The 24,852-nt window shown below is 39.0% G+C and overlaps 1 protein-coding gene across 4 annotated transcripts in view; it reads left to right on the plus strand.

Annotated features, from left to right (window-relative positions):
- Positions 1 to 24,852, plus strand: part of nckap1 (NCK-associated protein 1) — a 102,867-nt gene that overhangs the window by 23,976 nt on the left and 54,039 nt on the right. For all 4 annotated transcript variants that reach the window (XM_061933958.1, XM_061934025.1, XM_061934032.2 and 1 more), the window contains one exon: positions 18,011 to 18,121. In XM_061933958.1, the coding sequence (XP_061789942.1) occupies positions 18,011 to 18,121 (111 nt within the window). The remainder of the gene's footprint in view (positions 1 to 18,010; positions 18,122 to 24,852) is intronic.

Below are 24,852 nucleotides of genomic sequence, written 5' to 3' on the forward strand. Positions count from 1 at the left end.
TTCATAGACACGTTGACGTACTATGAGCAAGCAGAGCTTATATTTTAGTATAGTAACGTTACAAGTGATTGTAGACACTGGAAGCTTTATTACATGTTGTGGAAGTTGCCTCCTAGCAGCTCCACTGTCAGACACGGCACAGCATGCCGGTTTTAACAAGGTTTTAATAAACATCGGTTTTTAACAACAGTTTTCTCCAGCAGTCCGTATCCTCTCTCTCTCTCTGCTCCCGGCCGCTTACTGTTAAAGACAACAGATGATTAGATTAACACGTACCACCTGTGAAATCTAATCACCTGCCAGCTGTGTCTCGCCGTCAGCACTGCCACGCCCCTGTCTGATGGTGCTCTGTCCTCAGCACCATGGACAGAGGCGGTGTGACCTTTGCTCCTGCAGGCAGCGCTGACAACATATCCCCCCACTAGAGATGCGCGGATAGGCAATTATTTCATCCGCAACCGCATCACAAAAGTCGTCAACCATCCGCCATCCACCCGAACTAACATTTAATCAAAACCGCACCCGCCCGCCATCCGCCACCCGCCCGTTGTTATATATCTAATATAGACGATGCAAGGCATTAGTGAGGTTATAAAGCTTTTGCCTGTTAAAGAAAGGAGACTGATCCAATGCAGCAGAGACATTCAATGCGTGCCACGCTGTCGCGGCCCAGACTCACACCAGTGCGCAATCATCTGGGAGCCGCGCTGAGCGCACCTCCAAGCGCGCTCGCGCCACTCAAACTGCTGCAGGCAGCTGCGTTCTATCTTGTTTTAACATCCTGTGGCACTCTTCTGGGATCACGGCGGACGAAACTGCTCATGCTCAGGGGGTTTGTGGAGGTTCGGGGTTTTGCACAAATGTGATGCACCATGATGTCCCGGTTTTGTGACTGTCGTAGACATAAACAGCGTCGCAGCTCTTGCAATACACGTAGCCAGCATTACTATCATCCTGATTTACAACGTCATAAAACGAGTCCACGCTGAACTTTTCTGGCCTTTTTTCCCCCTGGTCTTTAGTATTCCCTTTTTTAGATTGTCGCGTACCACGTTTGCTGCCGGTGTTGCCATCTCTTTTTTTTTTCTTCTTCTGTTGTGGCGTGCTGCAGGTGCCTGCTCGTTTTTCGTATGTGGGTAACAACATTTAACTATGTACAGGTAAAAGCCAGTAAATTAGAATATTTTGAAAAACTTGATTTATTTCAGTAATTGCATTCAAAAGGTGTAACTTGTACATTATATTTATTCATTGCACACAGACTGATGCATTCAAATGTTTATTTCATTTAATTTTGATGATTTGAAGTGGCAACAAATGAAAATCCAAAATTCCGTGTGTCACAAAATTAGAATATTACTTAAGGCTAATACAAAAAAGGGATTTTTAGAAATGTTGGCCAACTGAAAAGTATGAAAATGAAAAATATGAGCATGTACAATACTCAATACTTGGTTGGAGCTCCTTTTGCCTCAATTACTGCGTTAATGCGGCGTGGCATGGAGTCGATGAGTTTCTGGCACTGCTCAGGTGTTATGAGAGCCCAGGTTGCTCTGATAGTGGCCTTCAACTCTTCTGCGTTTTTGGGTCTGGCATTCTGCATCTTCCTTTTCACAATACCCCACAGATTTTCTATGGGGCTAAGGTCAGGGGAGTTGGCGGGCCAATTTAGAACAGAAATACCATGGTCCGTAAACCAGGCACGGGTAGATTTTGCGCTGTGTGCTGGCGCCAAGTCCTGTTGGAACTTGAAATCTCCATCTCCATAGAGCAGGTCAGCAGCAGGAAGCATGAAGTGCTCTAAAACTTGCTGGTAGACGGCTGCGTTGACCCTGGATCTCAGGAAACAGAGTGGACCGACACCAGCTGGACTGCTGCTGAGTGGTCCAAAGTCATGTTTTCTGACGAAAGCAAATTTTGCATTTCCTTTGGAAATCGAGGTCCCAGAGTCTGGAGGAAGACAGGAGAGGCACAGGATCCACGTTGCCTGAAGTCTAGTGTAAAGTTTCCACCATCAGTGATGGTTTGGGGTGCCATGTCATCTGCTGGTGTCGGTAATAAATAAATATAATGTACAAGTTACACCTTTTGAATGCAATTACTGAAATAAATCAAGTTTTTCAAAATATTCTAATTTACTGGCTTTTACCTGTATATATATTTCCGAATTGGTTTAACTGCCACCCGCCTGAATCTATTTAAAATCAAAAATTTTTTTATTTCAACCGCCCGACCCGACCCGCGGATAAAATCTAATTTTTTTTTATTTCAACCGCCCGACCCGCGGATAATCCGCGGACTCCGCGGTTGTGTCCGCAAACCGCGCATCTCTACCCCCCACACATGTTTTCTATATCTACAACCGTACAACCACCAGAGTTTATCCACGCGTTTCCCTCCGCTGTGTGTTTGAGGACCCTGCAAAAGACCTTGGCTTCTGATTTGCTTTTCCTCTTACCCTTGCTTGGTTTGCGTAAACTAACCATATGACGCCGTGGGCGGGACAATGCATAAGGCAGAGAAGTGTGACTGCATCCGAGCCAAAATAACCAGTTTGAATTAAAAACAGGCATTTGTTCCATGATTGTTACATTTAAAATGATAGAAATTGTGAAAAAAAGAGGTGCATATTACTATTTACTTTTTTTTAAGAAGGCAGCTACAGATATACATCAAAGTGACAAATGTTGGCGCCGATAATCAGTCGATCCCTACGACTTAGTATGAGAAATAGCTACAGTGGAGGATGCATGTGCCTCACATGCCAGACTGACAGACTTGTATTAGTAGATTGCACAGTACAGTACATATTCCGTACAATTGACCACTAAATGGTAACACCCCAATAAGTTTTTCAACTTGTTTAAGTCGCGTTAATCAATTTATGGTAACGAGTGACGAGGCAGAGTGGCAGTCAGTGGGGAGAACTAAATCAAAAAACATCCAGTAAGCTGGGATAGGCTCCGGCACCCCCCGCTACCCCAAAAGGGACAAGCGGTAGAAAATGGATGGATGGATATTTTATTACATTAGGGGTACTACAAAGTAGTAATATCGTTTTATCGCCCAGCCATAGTACATATGTTAAAGGGGAACATTAACACAATTTCAGAATTGTTAAAACCATTAAAAATCAGTTCCCAGTGGCTTATTATATTTTTCGAAGTTTTTTTCAAAATTTTACCCATCACGCAATATCCCTAAAAAAAAAAAAAGCTTCAAAGTGCCTGATTTTAACCACCCGTCCATTTTCCTGTGACGTCACATAGTGAAGCCAACACAAACAAACATGGCGGAAAGAACTGCAAGCTATAGCGACATTAGCTCGGATTCAGACTCGGATTTCAGCGGCTTAAGCGATTCAACAGATTACGAATGTATTGAAACGGATGGTTGTAGTGTGGAGGCAGGTAGCGGAAACGAAATTGAAGAAGAAACTGAAGCTATTGAGCCATATCGGTTTGAACCGTATGCATGCGAAACCGACGAAAACGACGCGACACGAGAGAAAGCGAGGACGAATTCGGCGATCGCCTTCTAACCAACGATTGGTATGTGTTTGTTTGGCATTAAAGGAAACTAACAACTATGAACTAGGTTTACAGCATATGAAATACATTTGGCAACAACATGCACTTTGAGAGTGCAGACAGCCCAATTTTCATCAATTAATATATTCTGTAGACATACCTTCATCCGCTCTCTTTTCCTGAAAGCTGATCTGTCCAGTTTTGGAGTTGATGTCAGCAGGCCAGGGAAGTTAGGGTCGATAGCTCGCTCGTCTGCGGGAACAAACTGCCGCCATTGCTTGCCGTGCTAGCGAGGACCTTTGTCCCTGAATTGCTCACACACTCCGGCAGATTCAATGGGGGTCTGGCGGCAGATTTCTTTGACTTTATCGTCGGAAATGCATCTGCTTTGAGTGTCGCAGGATATCCACACATTCTTGCCATCTCTGTCGTAGCATAGCTTTCGTCGGTAAAGTGTGCGGAACAAACGTCCAATTTCTTGCCACTTTCGCATCTTTGGGCCACTGGTGCAACTTGAATCCGTCCCTGTTCGTGTTGTTACACCCTCCGACAACACACCGACGAGGCATGATGTCTCCAAGGTACGGAAAACAGTCGAAAAAACGGAAAATAACAGAGCTGATTTGACTGGGTGTTTGAGAAAATGGCGGATTGCTTCCCGATGTGACGCCACGTTGTGACGTCATCGCTCCGAGAGCGAATATTAGAAAGGCGTTTAATTCGCCAAAATTCACCCATTTAGAGTTTGGAAATCGGGTAAAAAAAATATATGGTCTTTTTTTCTGCAACATCAAGGTATATATTGACGCTTACATAGGTCTGGTGATAATGTTCCCCTTTAAAAGGGGAACATTATATATTATATTATAGGTTGTAATAATAAAACGGCAAACTTTAATGAAATGTATGTAATTTTATGTTCTTTAGAGTGTCAGACACTTCTCATATATAACATGTCAATAACATTTTCTTTAACTAAGCTGCATACCCTTATTTTTTTAATAAAGTCTATCATTTCTATCTCTTCATGTTTGCACATTTACATTTCTCTTCTGCTCTCCTTATTGGTCACAGCAGCATTCCACTTCTCCCTTGCACACACACGTGTGCGTGTGCGTGTGTGTGCGTACGGGTGAAAATACGGCATCCAGGGGACAAAAAGTTATTTGGAATATTAAGGGTTTTTTTTATCTAAAGTTGCTTGGATCTATTGTGTTCACAGTATTATCAGTGGTTGGCAAGTTGTGTTAAAATCTTAATTTTCATCACTGGTTCATATTGGACTCCGCCAAGGCTGCCCTTTGTCACCGATTCTGTTCATAACCTTTATGGACAGAATTTCTAGGCGCAGTCAGGGCGTTGAGGGGATCTGGTTTGGTGGCTGCAGGATTAGGTCACTGCTATTTGCAGATGATGTGGTCCTGATGGCTTCCTCCGGCCAGGATCTTCAGCTCTCACTGGATCGGTTCGCAGCCGAGTGTGAAGCGATTGGGATTGGGAATCAGCACCTCCAAGTCCGAGTCCATGGTTCTCTCCCGGAAAAGTGTGGAGTGCCATCTCCGGGTTGGGGAGGAGATCTTGCCCCAAGTGGAGGAGTTCAAGTACCGTATTTTCCGCACCATAAGCCGCCCTGGGTTATAAGCCGCGCCTTCAATGAACGGCATATTTCAAAACTTTGTCCACCTATAAGCCGCCCCGTGTTATAAGCCGCATCTAACTGCGCTAAAGGGAATGTCAAAAAAAACAGTCAGATAGGTCAGTCAAACTTTAATAATATATTAAAAACCAGCGTTCTAACAACTCTGTTCACTCCCAAAATGTACGGTAATGTGCAAATGTGCAATCAATTAGCATCAATAACTTAATGTTGCTCGAACGTTAATGTCACAACACACAAAATAAACATAACGCTCACTTTCTGAAGTTATTCTTCATTCATAAATCCCTCGAATTCTTCTCCTTCGGTGTCCGAATTAAAAAGTTGGGCGAATACGGGATCCAAAATGACCGGCTCCGTCTCGTCGCAGTTCTGTGAATCCTGCCTTCCGGAAAGCTCGGACCACAGTTGTGACCGAAATATCCGCCCAGGCATTTACGATCCACTGGCAGATGTTGGCGTATGTCGTCCGGCGCTGTCTCCCTGTCTTAGTGGAGGTGTGTTCGCCTTCGGTCATCCATTGTTCCCACGCCGTTCGCAGTCGTGCTTTAAATGCCCTGTTGACACCAATATCGAGCGGTTGGAGTTCTTTGGTTAATCCACCCGGAATGACGGCGAGTGTTGTATTTGTGTCCTTCACTTGTTTTTTGACACCATCTGTGATGTAAGTTTAAATTCTGCATTATACGCGTGTCGCTTAGTAGGAGCCATTTTGTGGTCTTTACAGATGTAAACACACAAATGAAATGAAACGCAATATCCGGGGGCTTCTTCTTCTATGGGGGCGGGTGGTTGCTTACAGTACCGTATTTTCCGCACTATAAGGCGCACCTAAAAACCACAAATTTTCTCAAAAGCTGACAGTGCGCCTTATAACCCGGTGCGCTTTATATATGGATAAATATTAAGATTCATTTTCATAAAGTTTAGGTCTCGCAACTACGGTAAACAGCCGCCATCTTTTTTCCCCGTAGAAGAAGCGCGCGGTGCATGCTGGGATATGTGACGTTTCATTTCCATTTGTGTGTTTATGTAAAGACCCCAAAATGGCTCCTATTAAGTGTGTTGTCTGTCTAATTATAAATAATGCAGACGAGGCGTGTTAACTGAGTTCTCAACGTTTACTCACAGCGTGCTAACTGCCAGCATACAACGCTTCTCAGGGCTACCGCGCATGCTCGTAACTATCGTTGCATGCTGGGTAGTGTAGTTGTTATATTTGCTAGCTCATAACAGCACATTGAGAGACACGCTTACGCGCTTAATTCAATACTCGCCGTCATTCCGGGTGGATTGACAAAAGACCTCCAGCCGCTAGATATTGGTGTCAACAGGGCATTCGAAGCTAGACTGCTAACTGCGTGGGAACAATGGATGACAGAAGGCGAACACACCTTCACTAAGACGAGGAGGCAGCGCCAGACGACGCCAACATCTGCCAGTGGATCGTAAATTTGCCCAACTTTTCACTTCGGACACCGAAGACGAAGGATTTACGAATGAAGAATAACTTCAGAAAGTGAGCGCTATGTTTATTTTGTGTGTTGTGACATTAACGTTCGAGCAACATTATGTTGCTATTGCTCTGCACTATTTTGAATTTTACTATGTTTGTGATTGCACATTTGCGTACATTTTGGGAGTGAACAGAGTTGTTAGAACGCTGGTTTTTAATATATTATTAAAGTTTGACTGACCTATCTGACTGTTTTTTTGACATTCCCTTTAGCGCAGCGTAGGCGCGGCTTATAGTCCGGGGCGGCTTATTGGTGGACAAAGTTATGAAATATGCCATTCATTGAAGGTGCGGCTAATAATCCGGTGCGCCTTATAGTGCGGAAAATACGGTAGAAGAAGAAGCGCTTTCTCTTCTATGGGGGCGGGTGCTTACCTTGGCGGTTGCTTACCATAGAAGAAGAAGCGCTTCCTCTTCTACGGGGAAAAAAGATGGCGGCTGTTTACCGTAGTTGCGAGACCGAAACTTTATGAAAATAAATATTTATATTAATCCATATATAAGGCGCACCGGGTTATAAGCCGCACTGTCAGCTTTTGTGAAAATTTGTGGTTTTTAGGTGCGGCTTATAGTGCGGAAAATACGGTACCTCGGAGTCTTGTTCACGAGTGGGGGAAGAGTGGATCGTGAAATCGACAGGCGGATCGGTGCGGCGTCTTCAGTAATGCGGACGCTGTATCGATCCGTTGTGGTGAAGAAGGAGCTGAGCCGGAAGGCAAAGCTCTCGATTTACTGGTCGATCTACGTTCCCATCCTCACCTATGGTCATGAGCTTTGGGTCATGACCGAAAGGACAAGATCACGGGTACAAGCGGCCGAAATGAGTTTCCTCCGCCGAGTGGCGGGGCTCTCCCTTAGAGATAGGGTGAGAAGCTCTGTCATTCGGGGGGAGCTCAAAGTAAAGCCGCTGCTCCTCCACATCGAGAGGAGCCAGATGAGGTGGTTCGGGCATCTGGTCAGGATGCCACCCGAACGCCTCCCTAGGAAGGTGTTTCGGGCACGTCCGACCGGTAGGAGGCCACGGGGAAGACCCAGGACACGCTGGGAAGACTATCTCTCCCGGCTGGCCTGGGAGCGCCTCGGGATCCCCCGGGAGGAGCTGGACGAAGTGGCTGGGGAGAGGGAAGTCTGGGCTTCCCTGCTTAAGCTGCTGCCCCCGCGACCCGACCTCGGATAAGCGGAAGAAGATGGATGGATGGTTCATATTCGGTCCATCGTGTGAAGTCTCCAGCATTTACTCTGGTTTGTCATTCTGATTTGTGTTGGAGTTTTTTTTGTTGTGATTCCACTTGAAGCTGTTTTGTTGTTAAGCTATCAGTTTGGTTTTGGTCTTTTAAATCTTAAAAAAACATGAGAACATCTAAGTGTTGACTTCTGTCAACCCACTTTTCTTGCCTGTTGGCAGCTGGTTTTGTGTCTTTGGGATGCACAAAAGTGCAGAACGTGTTAATCCAAACACGGTAGTTGACGACTTATTTATAAAACAACTTTGCTTGTTCCACAGAAGTCGTCGATTTGCATTGGTTTGTGACGCAGATAATGAGTAACGTCGGCGGATATCTATATTTGATAAATCTTTGGACGGCGCTTGCGAGATTCCACTTTTTGTATCTCTCTAGTTTTGTAGTCTAAACAAAACAGTGTCAACATGTAGGGTTGTACACTACACCGTTACTGCGGTACTAGTGAATTAAAAAAGGTACTATACTGTCTTTGAAAAATACCGGTACCTTTTTTTTCACTCTCGCATGTGTGTTTCAACATCAACACACACAGACAACTCACTTGCAAACAGAAACAGTGTGGGGACGGAAAAAGGAGAATGGACTTATTTTGGCTTTATAACTAACGATAAAGGTGGCGCTATAAACATTGAAGCACCTAACCCTAAACAGGCTTCGCTACACAGCATAGGAGGATAACATAGCTAACCGCTTCTGAATGTAACCAAAAGGAGTGGATCGACACAAATATCCATCGTAACGAAACCAGGTACAAGAACCGTGTATAGTCAATACTACAATGATTACATCAATATTTTTTATTATCACAAAACCATGTGACCTAATCCTGCAGCCACCAAACCGGGTCCCCTCAAAGCCATGACTGTGCCGAGAAATTATGTCCATAAAAGTTATGAACAGAACCGGTGACAAAGGGCAGCCCTGGCAGAGTCCGACCCTCACTAAATAGCGTTAGACTTAGTTGTTCCTGCTTAGTTTACACAAGTAATAAAACCGATTGAGCAATAAAGAGTTAAAATAGTTAGACTTTGTTGTTCCTGCTTAGTTTACGCTAGAAACTTAGTGGCCTAGTGGTTAGAGTGTCCGCCCTGAGATCGGTAGGTTGTGAGTTTAAACCCCGGCCGAGTCATACCAAAGACTATAAAAATGGGACCCATTTCCTCCCTGCTTGGCACTCAGCATAAAGGGTTGGAATTGGGGGTTAAATCACCAAAAATGATTCCCGGGCGTGGCCACCTCCCAGGGGGTGAACAAGGGGATGGGTCAAATGCAGAGGACACATTTCACCAGACCTAGTGTGTGTGTGACAATCATTGGTACTTTAACTTAAAACAAGACTGATTGAGCATTAAAGAGTTAAAATAGTGTTAGACTTTGTTGTTCCTGCTTAGTTTACGCAAGAAACAAGACTGATTGAGCATTAAAGAGTTAAAATAGTGTTAGACTTTGTTGTTCCTGCTTAGTTAAAGAGTTAAAATAGTGTTAGACTTTGTTGTTCCTGCTTAGTTAAAGAGTTAAAATAGTGTTAGACTTTGTTGTTCCTGCTTAGTTTACGCAAGAAACAAAACTGATTGAGCAATAAAGAGTTAAAATAGTTAGACTTAGTTGTTCCTGCTTAGTTTACGCTAGAAACAAGACTGATTGAGCATTAAAGAGTTAAAATAGTGTTAGACTTCTTTGTTCCTGCTTAGTTAAAGAGTTAAAATAGTGTTAGACTTTGTTGTTCCTGCTTAGTTTACGCAAGAAACAAAACTGATTGAGCAATAAAGAGTTAAAATAGTTAGACTTAGTTGTTCTTGCTTAGTTTACGCTAGAAACAAGACTGATTGAGCATTAAAGAGTTAAAATAATGTTAGACTTCTTTGTTCCTGCTTAGTTTACGCAAGAAACAAAACTGATTGAGCAATGAAGAGTTAAAATAGTGTTAGACTTTGTTGTTCCTGCTTAGTTAAAGAGTTAAAATAGTGTTAGACTTTATTGTTCCTGCTTAGTTTACGCAAGAAACAAAACTGATTGAGCAATGAAGAGTTAAAATAGTGTTAGACTTTGTTGTTCCTGCTTAGTTTACGCAAGAAACAAAACTGTTTGAGCAATAAAGAGTTAAAATAGTTAGACTTAGTTGTTCCTGCTTAGTTTACGCTAGAAACAAGACTGATTGAGCATTAAAGAGTTAAAATAGTGTTAGACTTTATTGTTCCTGCTTAGTTTACGCAAGAAACAAGACTGATTGAGCATTAAAGAGTTAAAATAGTGTTAGACTTTGTTGTTCCTGTTTAGTTTACACAAGAAACAAGACTGATTGAGCATTAAAGAGTTAAAATAGTGTTAGACTTTGTTGTTCCTGCTTAGTTTACGCAAGAAACAAAACTGATTGAGCAATGAAGAGTTAAAATAGTGTTAGACTTTGTTGTTCCTGCTTAGTTTACGCAAGAAACAAAACTGTTTGAGCAATAAAGAGTTAAAATAGTTAGACTTAGTTGTTCCTGCTTAGTTTACGCTAGAAACAAGACTGATTGAGCATTAAAGAGTTAAAATAGTGTTAGACTTTGTTGTTCCTGCTTAGTTTACGCAAGAAACAAAACTGATTGAGCAATGAAGAGTTAAAATAGTGTTAGACTTTGTTGTTCCTGCTTAGTTAATGAGTTAAAATAGTGTTAGACTTTGTTGTTCCTGCTTAGTTTACGCAAGAAACAAAACTGATTGAGCAATAAAGAGTTAAAATAGTTAGACTTAGTTGTTCTTGCTTAGTTTACGCAAGAAACAAAACTGATTGAGCAATAAAGAGTTAAAATAGTTAGACTTAGTTGTTCCTGCTTAGTTTACGCTAGAAACAAAACTGATTGAGCAACGAAGAGTTAAAATAGTGTTAGACTTTGTTGTTCCTGCTTACTTAAAGAGTTAAAATAGTGTTAGACTTTGTTGTTCCTGCTTAGTTTACGCAAGAAACAAAACTGATTGAGCAATAAAGAGTTAAAATAGTTAGACTTAGTTGTTCTTGCTTAGTTTACGCTAGAAACAAAACTGATTGAGCAATAAAGAGTTAAAATAGTGTTAGACTTTGTTGTTCCTGCTTAGTTAAAGAGTTAAAATAGTGTTAGACTTTGTTGTTCCTGCTTAGTTTACGCAAGAAACAAAACTGATTGAGCAATGAACAGTTAAAATAGTGTTAGACTTAGTTGTTCCTGCTTAGTTAAAGAGTTAAAATAGTGTTAGACTTAGTTGTTCCTGCTTAGTTTACGCAAGAAACAAAACTGATTGAGCAATGAAGAGTTAAAATAGTGTTAGACTTTGTTGTTCCTGCTTAGTTAATGAGTTAAAATAGTGTTAGACTTTGTTGTTCCTGCTTAGCTTACGCAAGAAACAAAACTGATTGAGCAATAAAGAGTTAAAATAGTTAGACTTAGTTGTTCTTGCTTAGTTTACGCTACAAACAAAACTGATTGAGCAATGAAGAGTTAAAATAGTGTTAGACTTTGTTGTTCCTGCTTAGTTAAAGAGTTAAAATAGTGTTAGACTTTGTTGTTCCTGCTTAGCTTACGCTAGAAACAAAACTGATTGAGCAATAAAGAGTTAAAGTAGTTAGACTTAGTTGTTCTTGCTTAGTTTACGCTAGAAACAAAACTGATTGAGCAATGAAGAGTTAAAATAGTGTTAGACTTTGTTGTTCCTGCTTAGTTAAAGAGTTAAAATAGTGTTAGACTTTGTTGTTCCTGCTTAGTTTACGCAAGAAACAAAACTGATTGAGCAATAAAGAGTTAAAATAGTTAGACTTTGTTGTTCCTGCTTAGTTTACGCAAGAAACAAGATTGATTGAGCATTAAAGAGTTACAATTGTGTTAGACTTTGTTGTTCCTGCTTAGCTTACGCAAGAAACAAAACTGATTGAGCAATAAAGAGTTAAAATAGTGTTAGACTTTGTTGTTCCTGCTTAGTTAATGAGTTAAAATAGTGTTAGACTTTGTTGTTCCTGCTTAGCTTACGCAAGAAACAAAACTGATTGAGCAATAAAGAGTTAAAATAGTTGGACTTAGTTCTTGCTTAGTTTACGCTAGAAACAAAACTGATTGAGCAATGAAGAGTTAAAATAGTGTTAGACTTTGTTGTTCCTGCTTAGTTAAAGAGTTAAAATAGTGTTAGGCTTTGTTGTTCCTGCTTAGTTTACGCAAGAAACAAAACTGATTCAGCAATAAAGAGTTAAAATAGTTAGACTTAGTTGTTCCTGCTTAGTTTACGCTAGAAACAAGACTTTTGTCCTTAAATAAAATAGTGAACATACTGAAATTGTCTTTTAGTAGTAAGTAAACAAACAAAGACTCCTAATTAGTCTATGCAGTAACATATTGTGTCATTTATACACCTATTATTATCTTGACAAAATTATGAGGGACAAGCTGTAAAAAAAAAATTGTAATCTTCTTGTTCATTTACTGTTAATATCTGCTTATTTTCTGTTTTAACATGTTCTATCTACACTTCTGTTAAAATGTAATGATCACTTATTCTTCTCTTCTTTGATACTTTACATTAGTTTTGGATGATACCACAAATGTGTGTGTCAATCCGATACCAAGTAGTTACAGGATCATACATTGGTCATATTCAAAGTCCTCATGTGTCCAGGGACATATTTCCTGAGTTTATAAACATAATATGAATTTTTTTTTTAAAAAAGGAAAAAAGATTTAGTGATGACAAAAAATATTGATGTAATCATAGTAGTATCAACTAGATACGCTCTTGTACTTGGTATCATTACAGTGGCGTTTGTTTACATTGTGACGCCGGTGAGCTATTGTATCCTCCTACGGTGTGTAGTGAAGCATGTTTAGCTATTCCTCGTCCTGCAGTGATAATAATACTTGTAAGAAACTTACCGTATTTTCTGCACCATAAGGCGCCCTGGGTTATAAGCCGCGCCTTCAATGAACGGCATATTTCAAAACTTTGTCCACCTATAAGACGCCCCGTGTTATAAGCCGCATCTAACTGCGCTAAAGGAATGTCAAAAAAACAGTCAGATAGGTCAGTCAAACTTTAATAATATATTAAAAACCAGCGTGATGTGGGCGCGCACGGAGTCGTATATCAACATGGACGGAGCTGCGTGAAAAAAGCCACCCGGCCTCTTCGCGTAAACTTAAACTTACCTTAACCACTCGCTCATCTTTTCTTCATCCATCCCTTCGAGTTAGCTTTTATGATGACGCCGGCTGGAAAGGTCTCTTTTGGCAAGGTCTTCCTTTTGAATATCACCATGGGTGGAAGTTTCTGGCCATTAGCATGGCAAGCTAGAACCACAGTGAAGGATGACTTCTCATTCCCTGTGGTGCGAATATTCACCGCACGTGCTCCCGTTGTATCCACAGTGCGGTTCACAGGAATATCAAAAGTCAGTGGAACCCTGTCGCTTAGTAGGAGCCATTTTGTGGTCTTTACAGATGTAAACACACAAAGGAAATGAAAGGTACGGTAATATCCGCGCGCTTCTTCTTCTTCTACGCGGGCGGGTGGTTGCTTACAGTAGAAGAAGAAGCGCTTCCTGTTCTATGGGGGCGGGTGCTTACCTTGGCGGTTGCTTGCGTAGAAGAAGAAGCACTTCCTCTTCTACGGGGAAAAAAGATGGCGGCTGTTTACCGTAGTTGCGAGACCGAAACTTTATGAAAATGAATCTTAATATTAATCCATATATAAAGCGCACCGGGTTATAAGGCGCACTGTCAGCTTTTGAGAAAATTTGTGGTTTTTAGGTGCGCCTTATAGTGCGGAAAATACGGTACTTTATTTGTCGCCATGGAGGCGAGGATTAGAGATTTAAAAGTAGCTAAAACTCTGCAGACTGCGGATGGATGTTAGATGCTAGCTAGCCAGCCATGTTTAAAAGCACCTCTTCCTGAGGGTGTTTCAGTGTTATAACTTCACCTTTATCTTTAGTTTTTACACCAAAATGCGTCCATTTTCCCTTTTATGTCTACACACTGTGTCTGCTTGTAAGTATTCTGTGATTGTGCGTCTGTCATTACACCAGAAAAAGGTACTTGATGTACGATGAGCCTTTTGAGATGGTTAGGTTATTGGAATGGCTATTTGCTGACATTGGTTCAGGTTAGAGATGTCCGATAATGTCTTTTTTGCCGATATTCCGATATTGTCCAACTCTTAATTACCGATCCCGATATCTACCGATATATACAGTGGTGGAATTAACACATTATTATGCCTAATTGTGTTGTGATGCCCCGCTGGATGCATTAAACAATGTAACAAGGTTTTCCAAAAAAAATCAACTCAAGTTATGGAAAAAAAATAACATGGCACTGCCATATTTAGGTCCCGCATGGCCCATTGCATAAGGACTCCCAAAGGGAGTCCTTATGCAATGGGACATAAGGACCTATTGAATTTGTAAGGTTTTATTCTTTATTCTTTATTCTTCCGCCGCCACATTAAACTGTAATTTGACCCACTTAACATGCTTCAAAACTCACCATATTTGACCCACACATCAGGACCTGCGAAAATTACCTTTTTAAAAAAAAAGAACAACCTCAAAACTCAAAATTGCGCTCTAGCGCCCCCTAGGAAAAAAAAAAACTAGACTGCCTATATCTCCCACTAGGAAGATCGGAGAGACATGAAACAAAAACCTGTATGTAGGTCTGACTTAGACCTAGTTTTCATAATTGTATATCATCGGGCAAAAATCAACAGGAAGTTGGCAATTCCCCCTTCAAGACAAAAAAGTACTAAAAACAGTCACTTTTGCCTATTTAAGCTGTAATTTGACCCCCTTAACATGCTTCAAAACTCACCGAACTGAACACACACATCAGGACTGGCAAAAATTGCGATCTAATAAAAAAACCTAACCCCAAATCTCAAAATTGTGCTCTAGCGCAATTTTTTAATGAAACGCACAAAAAAACTGCTCCTCGGATGAAAAAACTGACAAAACTGCCTGTAACTCCCACTGGGAAGGTCGGAGAGACATGAAACAAAAACCTCTATGTAGGGCTCACTTAGACCTACATTTCATAAATTGACAACCCCCAGCAAAAATCAACAGGAAGTTTGCTATTCCCCCTTCAAAACAATTTTTTTGTAAAAACCGGTCACCTTCCTTCAAAAACTATCTCCTCTGAGCGCGTTTGTCGTTTCGGCTTCAAACTAACACAGGAGAGAGATTAAACCCTTGTGTATAAAATAACAGAACAGCGTTTTAATACCTGCTCCGGTTTTGATTTTATGACCCTTCAAAGACCCGCTGCGCTGCTGTTTTTTTTAAGATGGCTGCTTAAAAGCAGGAAGCACCAGCGTGCCTACACAATGCAGACAAGGTAGGTACACTAGACAAAAGTATTGGGACACTTAGGCCGAAAACTGGACAAAAGTATTGGGACACTTGGGACTACAACTTGACAAAAGTATTGGGACACTTAGGACTACAACTTGCCAAAAGTATTGGGACACTTGGGACTAAAACTGGACAAAAGTATTGGGACACTTAGGACTAGCACCTGCCAAATACGCGGGCCCGACCAACGCTGCTTGCCGCTTTAATTAGGGCCCGCAAGGCCCATTGCATAAGGACTCCCAAAGGGAGTCCTTATGCAATGGGACATAAGGACCTATTGAATTTGTAAGGTTTTATTCTTTATTCTTTATTCTTCCGCCGCCACATTAAACTGTAATTTGACCCACTTAACATGCTTCAAAACTCACCATATTTGACCCACACATCAGGACCTGCGAAAATTACCTTTTTAAAAAAAAACAACAACCTCAAAACTCAAAATTGCGCTCTAGCGCCCCCTAGGAAAAAAAAAAACTAGACTGCCTATATCTCCCACTAGGAAGATCGGAGAGACATGAAACAAAAACCTGTATGTAGGTCTGACTTAGACCTAGTTTTCATAATTGTATATCATCGGGCAAAAATCAACAGGAAGTTGGCAATTCCCCCTTCAAGACAAAAAAGTACTAAAAACAGTCACTTTTGCCTCTTTGAGCTGTAATTTGACCCCCTTAACATGCTTCAAAACTCACCGAACTGAGCACACACATCAGGACTGGCAAAAATTGCGATCTAATAAAAAAACCTAACCCCAAATCTCAAAATTGTGCTCTAGCGCAATTTTTTAATGAAACGCAAAAAAAACTGCTCCTCGGATGAAAAAACTGACAAAACTGCCTGTAACTCCCACTGGGAAGGTCGGAGAGACATGAAACAAAAACCTCTATGTAGGGCTCACTTAAACCTACATTTCATAAATTGACAACCCCCAGCAAAAATCAACAGGAAGTTTGCTATTCCCCCTTCAAAACAATTTTTTTGTAAAAACCGGTCACCTTCCTTCAAAAACTATCTCCTCTGAGCGCGTTTGTCGTTTCGGCTTCAAACTAACACAGGAGAGAGATTAAACCCTTGTGTATAAAATAACAGAACAGCGTTTTAATACCTGCTCCGGTTTTGATTTTATGACCCTTCAAAGACCCGCTGCGCTGCTGTTTTTTTTAAGATGGCTGCTTAAAAGCAGGAAGCACCAGCGTGCCTACACAATGCAGACAAGGTAGGTACACTAGACAAAAGTATTGGGACACTTAGGCCGAAAACTGGACAAAAGTATTGGGACACTTGGGACTACAACTTGACAAAAGTATTGGGACACTTAGGACTACAACTTGCCAAAAGTATTGGGACACTTGGGACTAAAACTGGACAAAAGTATTGGGACACTTAGGACTAGCACCTGCCAAATACGCGGGCCCGACCAACGCTGCTTGCAGCTTTAATTATTATTGAAGTCACAAAGTGCATTATTTTTTTTAACATGCCTCAAAACAGCAGCTTGGAATTTGGGACATGCTGAGAGAGCATGAGGAGGTTGGGGGGGTGGGGGGGGGGGGGGGGGGGGTGTATATTGTTGTGTCCCGGAAGAGTTAGTGCTGCAAGGGCTTCTGGGTATTTGTTCTGTTGTGTTTATGTTGTGTTACGGTGCGGATGTTCTCCCGAAATGTGTTTGTCATTCTTGTTTGGTGTGGGTTCACAGTGTGGCGCATATTTGTAACAGTGTTAAAGTTGGGGCGGCATGGCGTAGTGGGTAGAGCAACCGTGCCAGAAACCTGAGGGTTGCAGGTTCGCTCCCCGCTTCATACCATCCAAAAATCGCTGCCGTTGTGCCCTTGGGCAGGACACTTCACCCTTTGCCCCCGGTGCCACTCACACCGGTGAATTGAATGATGAATGATAGGTGGTGGTCGGAGGGGCCGTTGGCGCAAATTGCAGCCACGCTTCCGTCAGTCTACCCCAGGGCAGCTGTGGCTATGAAAGTAGCTTACCACCACCAGGTGTGAATGAATGATGGGTTCTACATGTAAAGCGACTTTGGGTACTTAGAAAAGCGCTATATAAATCCCAGTTATTATTATTATTAAAGTTGTTTATACACAGTGTGACCTGTATGGCTGTTGACCAAGTATGCTTGCATTCACTTGTGTGTGTGAAAAGCCGTAGATATTATGTGATTGGGCCGGCTTGCAAAGGCAGTGCCTTTAAGGTTTATTGGTGCTCTGTACTTCTCCCTACGTCCGTGTGTACACAGCGGCGTTTTAAAAAGTCATACATTTTACTTTTTGAAACCAATACCGATAATTTCCGATATTACATTATAAAGCATTTATCGGCCGATAATATCAGCAGTCCGATATTATCGGACATCTCTAGTTCAGGTGGACTATATATTCCAGATGGTTAGCTCTGGTCACATGAAGGTCTTGCTCACTCTCAGCCTGCTCTAACCAAACATGAAAACCACAGACTTCCAACTCTTCCATTTTTGTGAATAGACTGAATTCAACAAAATGGAAACCTACCTTGTGCACATTCCTTGTAATCTCTTGTCGTTGTCATGTGCATCCCGGTGTTGACGTGCGGGTGCCTGCATCAACTTTGTGTTGACTTTCCACATGGGTCAGATGAAGCATTTTGTTTTTTTGTGTGAGGGCATCATACATTGCAACATGTGAGGGAAGATGTTGAGTGTGTGTCCTTCCTCATCCTCCTCAGGCATGTGGCGACCCCAAGGCCAAGCCCTCCTATCTGGTCGACAAAAACCTGGAGTCTGCGGTCAAGTTCATCGTCCGGAAGTTCCCCGCTGTGGAGACACGCAACAACAACGTGAGTGTGTTTGGTTAGACCTCATTTCTCCATTATTTCCACGACTTCAACATTTGCTGTTAAATAATTTGGTGTTAAATAATTGTCAGAACACGTCATTTATATTTGTCCACAGTCTGAAGCAGCACTTCGAACCTTTATGGTGTTAGTCCAGGGGTCGGCAACCCAAAATGTTGAAAGAGCCATATTGGACCGAAAATACAAAAAAAAAATCTGTCTGGAGCCGCAAAAAATTTAAATCCTTGTATAAGTGTTATAATGAAGACAACACATGATGTAAGTATCTATATTAGCTATATTAGCCTACTATCAAAAAGTCTTTAAAAGTCTTATATAAGTGTTATAATGAAGACAACACATGATGTAAGTGTCTATATTATCCTACTATCAAAATGACTTTAAAAGTCTTATATAAGTGCTATAATGAAGACAACACATGATGTAAGTGTCGATATTAGCCTACTATCAAAAAGTCTTATATAAGTGTTATAATGAAGACAACACATGATGTAAGTGTCTATATTAGCCTACTATCAAAAAGTCTTTAAAAGTCTTATATAAGTGTTATAATGAAGACAACACATGATGTAAGTGTCTATATTAGCTTCATTAGCCCACTATCAAAAAGTCTTTAAAAGTGTTATATTGGTGTTATAATGAAGACAACACATGATGTAAGTGTCTATATTAGTTATATTAGCCTACTATCAAAATTATTTTAAAAGTCGTATATTGGTGTTATATTGAAGGCAACACATTACGTAAGTGTCCATATTAGTTATATTAGCCTATTATCAAAATGACTTTAAAAGTCTTATATAAGTGTTATAATGAAGACAACACATTATGTAAGTGTCTATATTAGTTATATTAGCCTACTATCACAATGACTTTAAAAGTCTTATATTGGTGTTATATTGAAGACAACACATTATGTAAGTGTCTATATTAGCTATATTAGCCTACTATCAAAATGACTTTAAAAGTCTTATATAAGTGTTATAATGAAGACAACACATGATGTAAGTGTCTATATTAGCCTACTATCAAAAAGTCTTTAAAAGTCTTGTATAAGTGTTATAATGAAGACAACACATGATGTAAGTGTCTATATTAGCTATATTAGCCTACTATCAAAATGACTTTAAAAGTCTTATATAGGTGTTATAATGAAGACAACACATTATGTAAGTGTCTATATTAGTTATATTAGCCTACTAACAAAATGACTTTAAAAGTCGTATATAAGTGTGATAATGAAGACAACACACGATGTAAGCGTCTATATTAGTTATATTAGCCTACTATCAAAATGACTTTAAAAGTCTTATATAAGTGTTATATTGAAGACAACACATGGTGTAAGTGTCTATATTAGCTATATTAGCCTACTATCAAAATGACTTTAAAAGTCTTATATTGGTGTTATAATGAAGACAACACATGATGTAAGTGTCTATATTAGTTATATTAGCCTACAAGCAAAATGACTTTAAAAGTCTTTTATAAGTGTTGTATTGAAGACAACACATGATGTAAGTGTCTATATTAGTTATATTAGCCTACTATCAAAATTACTTTAAAAGTCTTATATATGTGTTGTATTGAAGACAACACATGGTGTAAGTGTCTATATTAGCTATATTAGCCTACTATCAAAATGACTTTAAAAGTCTTACATAAGTGTTATAATGAAGACAACACATGATGTAAGTGTCGATATAAGCTATATTAACCTATTATCAAAATGACTTTAAAAGGCTTATATAAGTGTTATAATGAAGACAACACATGGTGTAAGTGTCTATATTAGCCTACTATCAAAATGACTTTAAAAGTCTTATATAAGTGTTATAATGAAGACAACACATGATGTAAGTGTCGATATTAGTTATATTAGCCTATTATCAAAATGACTTTAAAAGTCTTATATAAGTGTTATAATGAAGACAACACATGATGTAAGTGTCTATATTAGTTATATTAGCCTCTTATCAAAATGACTTTAAAAGTCTTATATAAGTGTTATAATGAAGACAACACATTATGTAAGTGTCTATATTAGTTATATTAGCCTACAAGCAAAATGACTTTAAAAGTATTATATAAGTGTTGTATTGAAGGCAACACATGATGTAAGTGTCTATATTAGTTATATTAGCCTACTATTCAAATTACTTTAAAAGTCTTATATAAGTGTTATATTGAAGACAACACATTATTTAAGCGTCTATATTAGTTATATTAGCCTATTATCAAAATGACTTTAAAAGTCTTATATAAGTGTTATAATGAAGACAACACATGATGTAAGTGTCTATATTAGTTATATTAGCCTATTATCAAAATTACTTTAAAAGTCTTATATAAGTGTTATAATGAAGACAACACATGATGTAAGTGTCTATATTAGCTATTTTAGCCTACTACCAAAAAGTCTTTAAAAGTCTTATATAAGTGTTATAATGAAGACAACACATGATGTAAGTGTCTATATTAGCTATATTAGCCTACTATCAAAATTATTTTAAAAGTCTTATATTGGTGTTATAATGAAGGCAACACATTATGTAAGTGTCTATATTAGTTATATTAGCCTACTATCAAAATTACTTTAAAAGTCTTATATAGGTGTTATAATGAAGACAACACATTATGTAAGTGTCTATATTAGCTATATTAGCCTGATATCAAAATGACTTTAAAAGTCTTATATAAGTGTTATAATGAAGACAACACATGATGTAAGTGTCTGTATTAGCCTACTATCAAAATGACTTTAAAAGTCTTATATAAGTGTTATAATGAAGACATAACATTATGTAAGTGTCTATATTAGTTATATTAGCCTACTATCAAAATTACTTTAAAAGTCTTATATAGGTGTTATAATGAAGACAACACATTATGTAAGTGTCTATATTAGCCTGATATCAAAATGACTTTAAAAGTCTTATATAAGTGTTATAATGAAGACAACACATTATGTAAGTGTCTATATTAGTTATATTAGCCTATTATCACAATGACTTTAAAAGTCTTATATTGGTGTTATATTGAAGACAACACATGATGTAAGTGTCTATATTAGTTATATTAGCCTACTATCAAAATGACTTTAAAAGTCTTATATTGGTGTTATATTGAAGACAACACATGATGTAAGTGTCTATATTAGTTATATTAGCCTACTATCAAAATGACTTTAAAAGTCTTATATAAGTGTTATAATGAAGACAACACATTATGTAAGTGTCTATATTAGCTATATTAGCCTACTATCAAAATTACTTTAAAAGTCTTATATATGTGTTGTATTGAAGACAACACATGGTGTAAGTGTCTATATTAGCTATATTAGCCTACTATCAAAATGACTTTAAAAGTCTTACATAAGTGTTATGATGAAGACAACACATGATGTAAGTGTCGATATAAGCTATATTAACCTACTATCAAAATGACTTTAAAAGTCTTATATTGGTGTTATAATGAAGGCAACACATTATGTAAGTGTCTATATTAGTTATATTAGCCTATAATCAAAATGACTTTAAAAGTCTTACATAAGTGTTATAATGAAGACAACACACGATGTAAGTGTCTATATTAGCTGTGTTATCCGACTATCAAAATGACTTTAAAAGTATTTTATAAGTGTTATATTGAAGACAACAAATTATGTAAGTGTCTATATTAGTTATATTAGCCTACTATCAAAATGACTATGTGTCGCAGGCTGACGCAAATCTTTGTTGACAGAAATGTTTAAATGTAATATTTATTCTTCACATTTTTACAACATTCGAAATCATTAGTAAAATGTAGGCTTCTCAGAGGGTGAGATAACTCCTGGAAGTGACTGGCTAAGAAATACCAAAGGTACAGATGTGTGTGTCCAAGTTAAAGGAAACGGCAGGCTGTCTTCTCCTAATGGATTTATTACAACAATCTTTGCAAGCTGGGGAACATTTGCTGTGGTCTGGAACAACATTCCACACAAACAACAATCAGAAATGCAGCCAATATTACATACAGATAATGTGTCATGAGACATGAAGATATAAATTGAATTAAGAGGACTTAAAGGAAATTAAATGAGCTCAAATATACCTACACACGAGGCATAATGATGCAATATGTACATACAGCTAGCCTAAATAGCATGTTAGCATCGATTAGCTTGCAGTAATGCAGTGACCAAATACCGTATTTTTCGGATTATAAATCGCTCCGGAGTATAATTCGCACCGGCCGAGAATGCATAATAAAGAAGGAAAAAAACATATATAAGTCGCATTTTTGGGGGAAATTTATTTGATAAAATCCAACACCAAGAATAGACATTTGAAAGGCAATTTAGAATAAATAAAGAATAGTGAACAACAGGCTGAATAAGTGTACGTTATATGAGGCATAAATAACCAACTGGTATGTTAACGTAACATATTATGGTCAGAGTCATTCAAATAACTATAACATATAGAACATGCTATACGTTTACCAAACAACCTGTCACTCCTAATCGCTAAATCCCATGAAATCTTCTTCCTCTGTGTCGCTTCTAAACAACTCTGCCAACTCCAAAGGTAGACAATGCGCCGCTTCCTCTTCTATCGGTACTAGGGCTGCAGCTAACGATTATTTTTCTATCGATTAATCCATAGATTATTTTTTCGATTAATCTGTTAATCTATAGATTATTTTTTCGATTAATCTATAGATTATTTTTCCTTTTACCGATTTTTTTTTAAATTTAAAATGAAGAGGAAAAAATAAATGTAGGCCAGTTTTTTCAAAAGGCATAGCTTTTATTTACAAAAAAAAAAGTATGGCCACTAGTCAGTCAACATTGACAACAACATGACAAAATATTCTGTAACAATGTAAACATTTAAAACTTTTAACATTTAACAAAATTAAAAGTAGCTTATTTGCTTTTTAATGTGCAAATATAAAAGTAAACATCCAGTGCAAATCTTAATATTCTGGAATAGTATAAGCATTTCAAAAGTAAAAGTATTGCTTATTTTGCTTTAAAATGTGCAAAAATAAAGATAAACATCCAATACAAAAAAGTGCAAAACGGAAATATTCTGTAACAAGTGTAAACATTTCAACAAAAGTAAAAGTATTGCTTATTTGCTAAAATGTGCAAAAATAAAGCTAAACATCCAATACAAAAAAGTGTACAGTGTAAACATTTCAACAAAAGTAAAAGTATTGCTTATTTTGCTTAATAACACAACAATGATAGTATGATTAAAGTGAAAGTTAATTGTTGGTTTGTACATAGTATATGTAACTGTTAATGTTGTAAAAGGTATTTGCACAACTAATTAACGTTAGCGTTTGTGACACGTCTTGTGCCGTGGGGTTCTTTCAGGACCGACAGACTGAACGCCAGACGGCTTTGCCAGGTTTACAATCTTTTAATTTTACACAAAGTCTTTTCTCTTCCAACTGCGCGGATCGCGCACCTGGGCACGATTGCGGCGTCGCTCCCGGCGCGCCCCGCCTCGCCCCGCCTCGCCGCTCGCTCGCCGCCTCTCCACAGCGTTAAAGAGGAGCGCGTCTTTGTAAACACTGAACAGGCACGCCAAACGCGCCTCTCAGAGCGAAACGGTGCTTTAGTTTATGAATTTACAACGCAGATACAAATGACACATTCATGTTTTTGTGTAATAATGACAACGTATACGCACGCGGACGATTGACTTGTTGATGGTGATGGCAAGAACGCTGTCGGGGGTTTTCTTTTCAAATGTTCGTTCATAGCCGTTGTGCTGCTATGATAGGCCATTTCCGCTCGACACAGTGTGCATACAACAACATTATTAGGCCGTTTATTGAAATACTCCCACACTTTTGACGACTTTTGGCGTGCTTTTTTCCCCTCGCTCGCATCGTCTGCTTTGCGCTCCGCCATGACAGTAAAGTAGTGTGACGTAAATATGCGACGCGCCGACGCACAAAAACGGCGTCGACGTATTTACGTAACCGATGACGTCGACTATGTCGACGCGTCGTTTCAGCCTTAATCGGTACGTCGCTATATTTTATGGTAAAGTGCTAATAATTTCACACATAAATTGCTCCAGAGTATGAATCGCACCCCCGGCCAAACTATGAAAAAAACTGTGATTTATAATCCGAAAAATACGGTATGTCTGATTAGCACTCCAACAAAGCTCACCTTTGTGCATTCACGCACAGTATAAAATGTTTGGTGGACAAAATGAGACAAAAAAGGAGTGGCATAAAACACTTCTTAGAAAGCCGGAGAAAGATGTACATGTAAACAAAATTACGGTGAGTTCAAGGACTGCCAAAATTAGTAGGACAAAACGGCGCTTGCCAAATAGTCTCAAACCACTGAAGCATGTTTAATATAAACAGTGTGATTTCTAACAATTAGGGAAGCTTGAGTCATGTTTGTCCTCCTACAGAAACCATATTAAAACAAAAAATATTTTTTTTTCCCCTCATCTTTTTCCATCTTTCATACATTTTTGAAAACGTTCCAGAGAGCCACTAGGCCGGCGCTATGCGGCTCTAGACTGACCCCCGTGTTAGTCAGACGCAGACAATTTACATGCTAAAACGGAGGTTAAAAAAAATGGTATTCCAAAAAGGAGCTTTGAAAGGCTGAACTCTTATGAAAGCTATGAATATTACAACTTTGAGCAACACATTGAACACACCAGTTATTGTTGTTTTTTTTGTCCACA

The sequence above is a fragment of the Nerophis lumbriciformis genome, linkage group LG02 (genome assembly GCF_033978685.3).
Source record: "Nerophis lumbriciformis linkage group LG02, RoL_Nlum_v2.1, whole genome shotgun sequence".
Lineage (NCBI taxonomy): Eukaryota > Metazoa > Chordata > Actinopteri > Syngnathiformes > Syngnathidae > Nerophis > Nerophis lumbriciformis.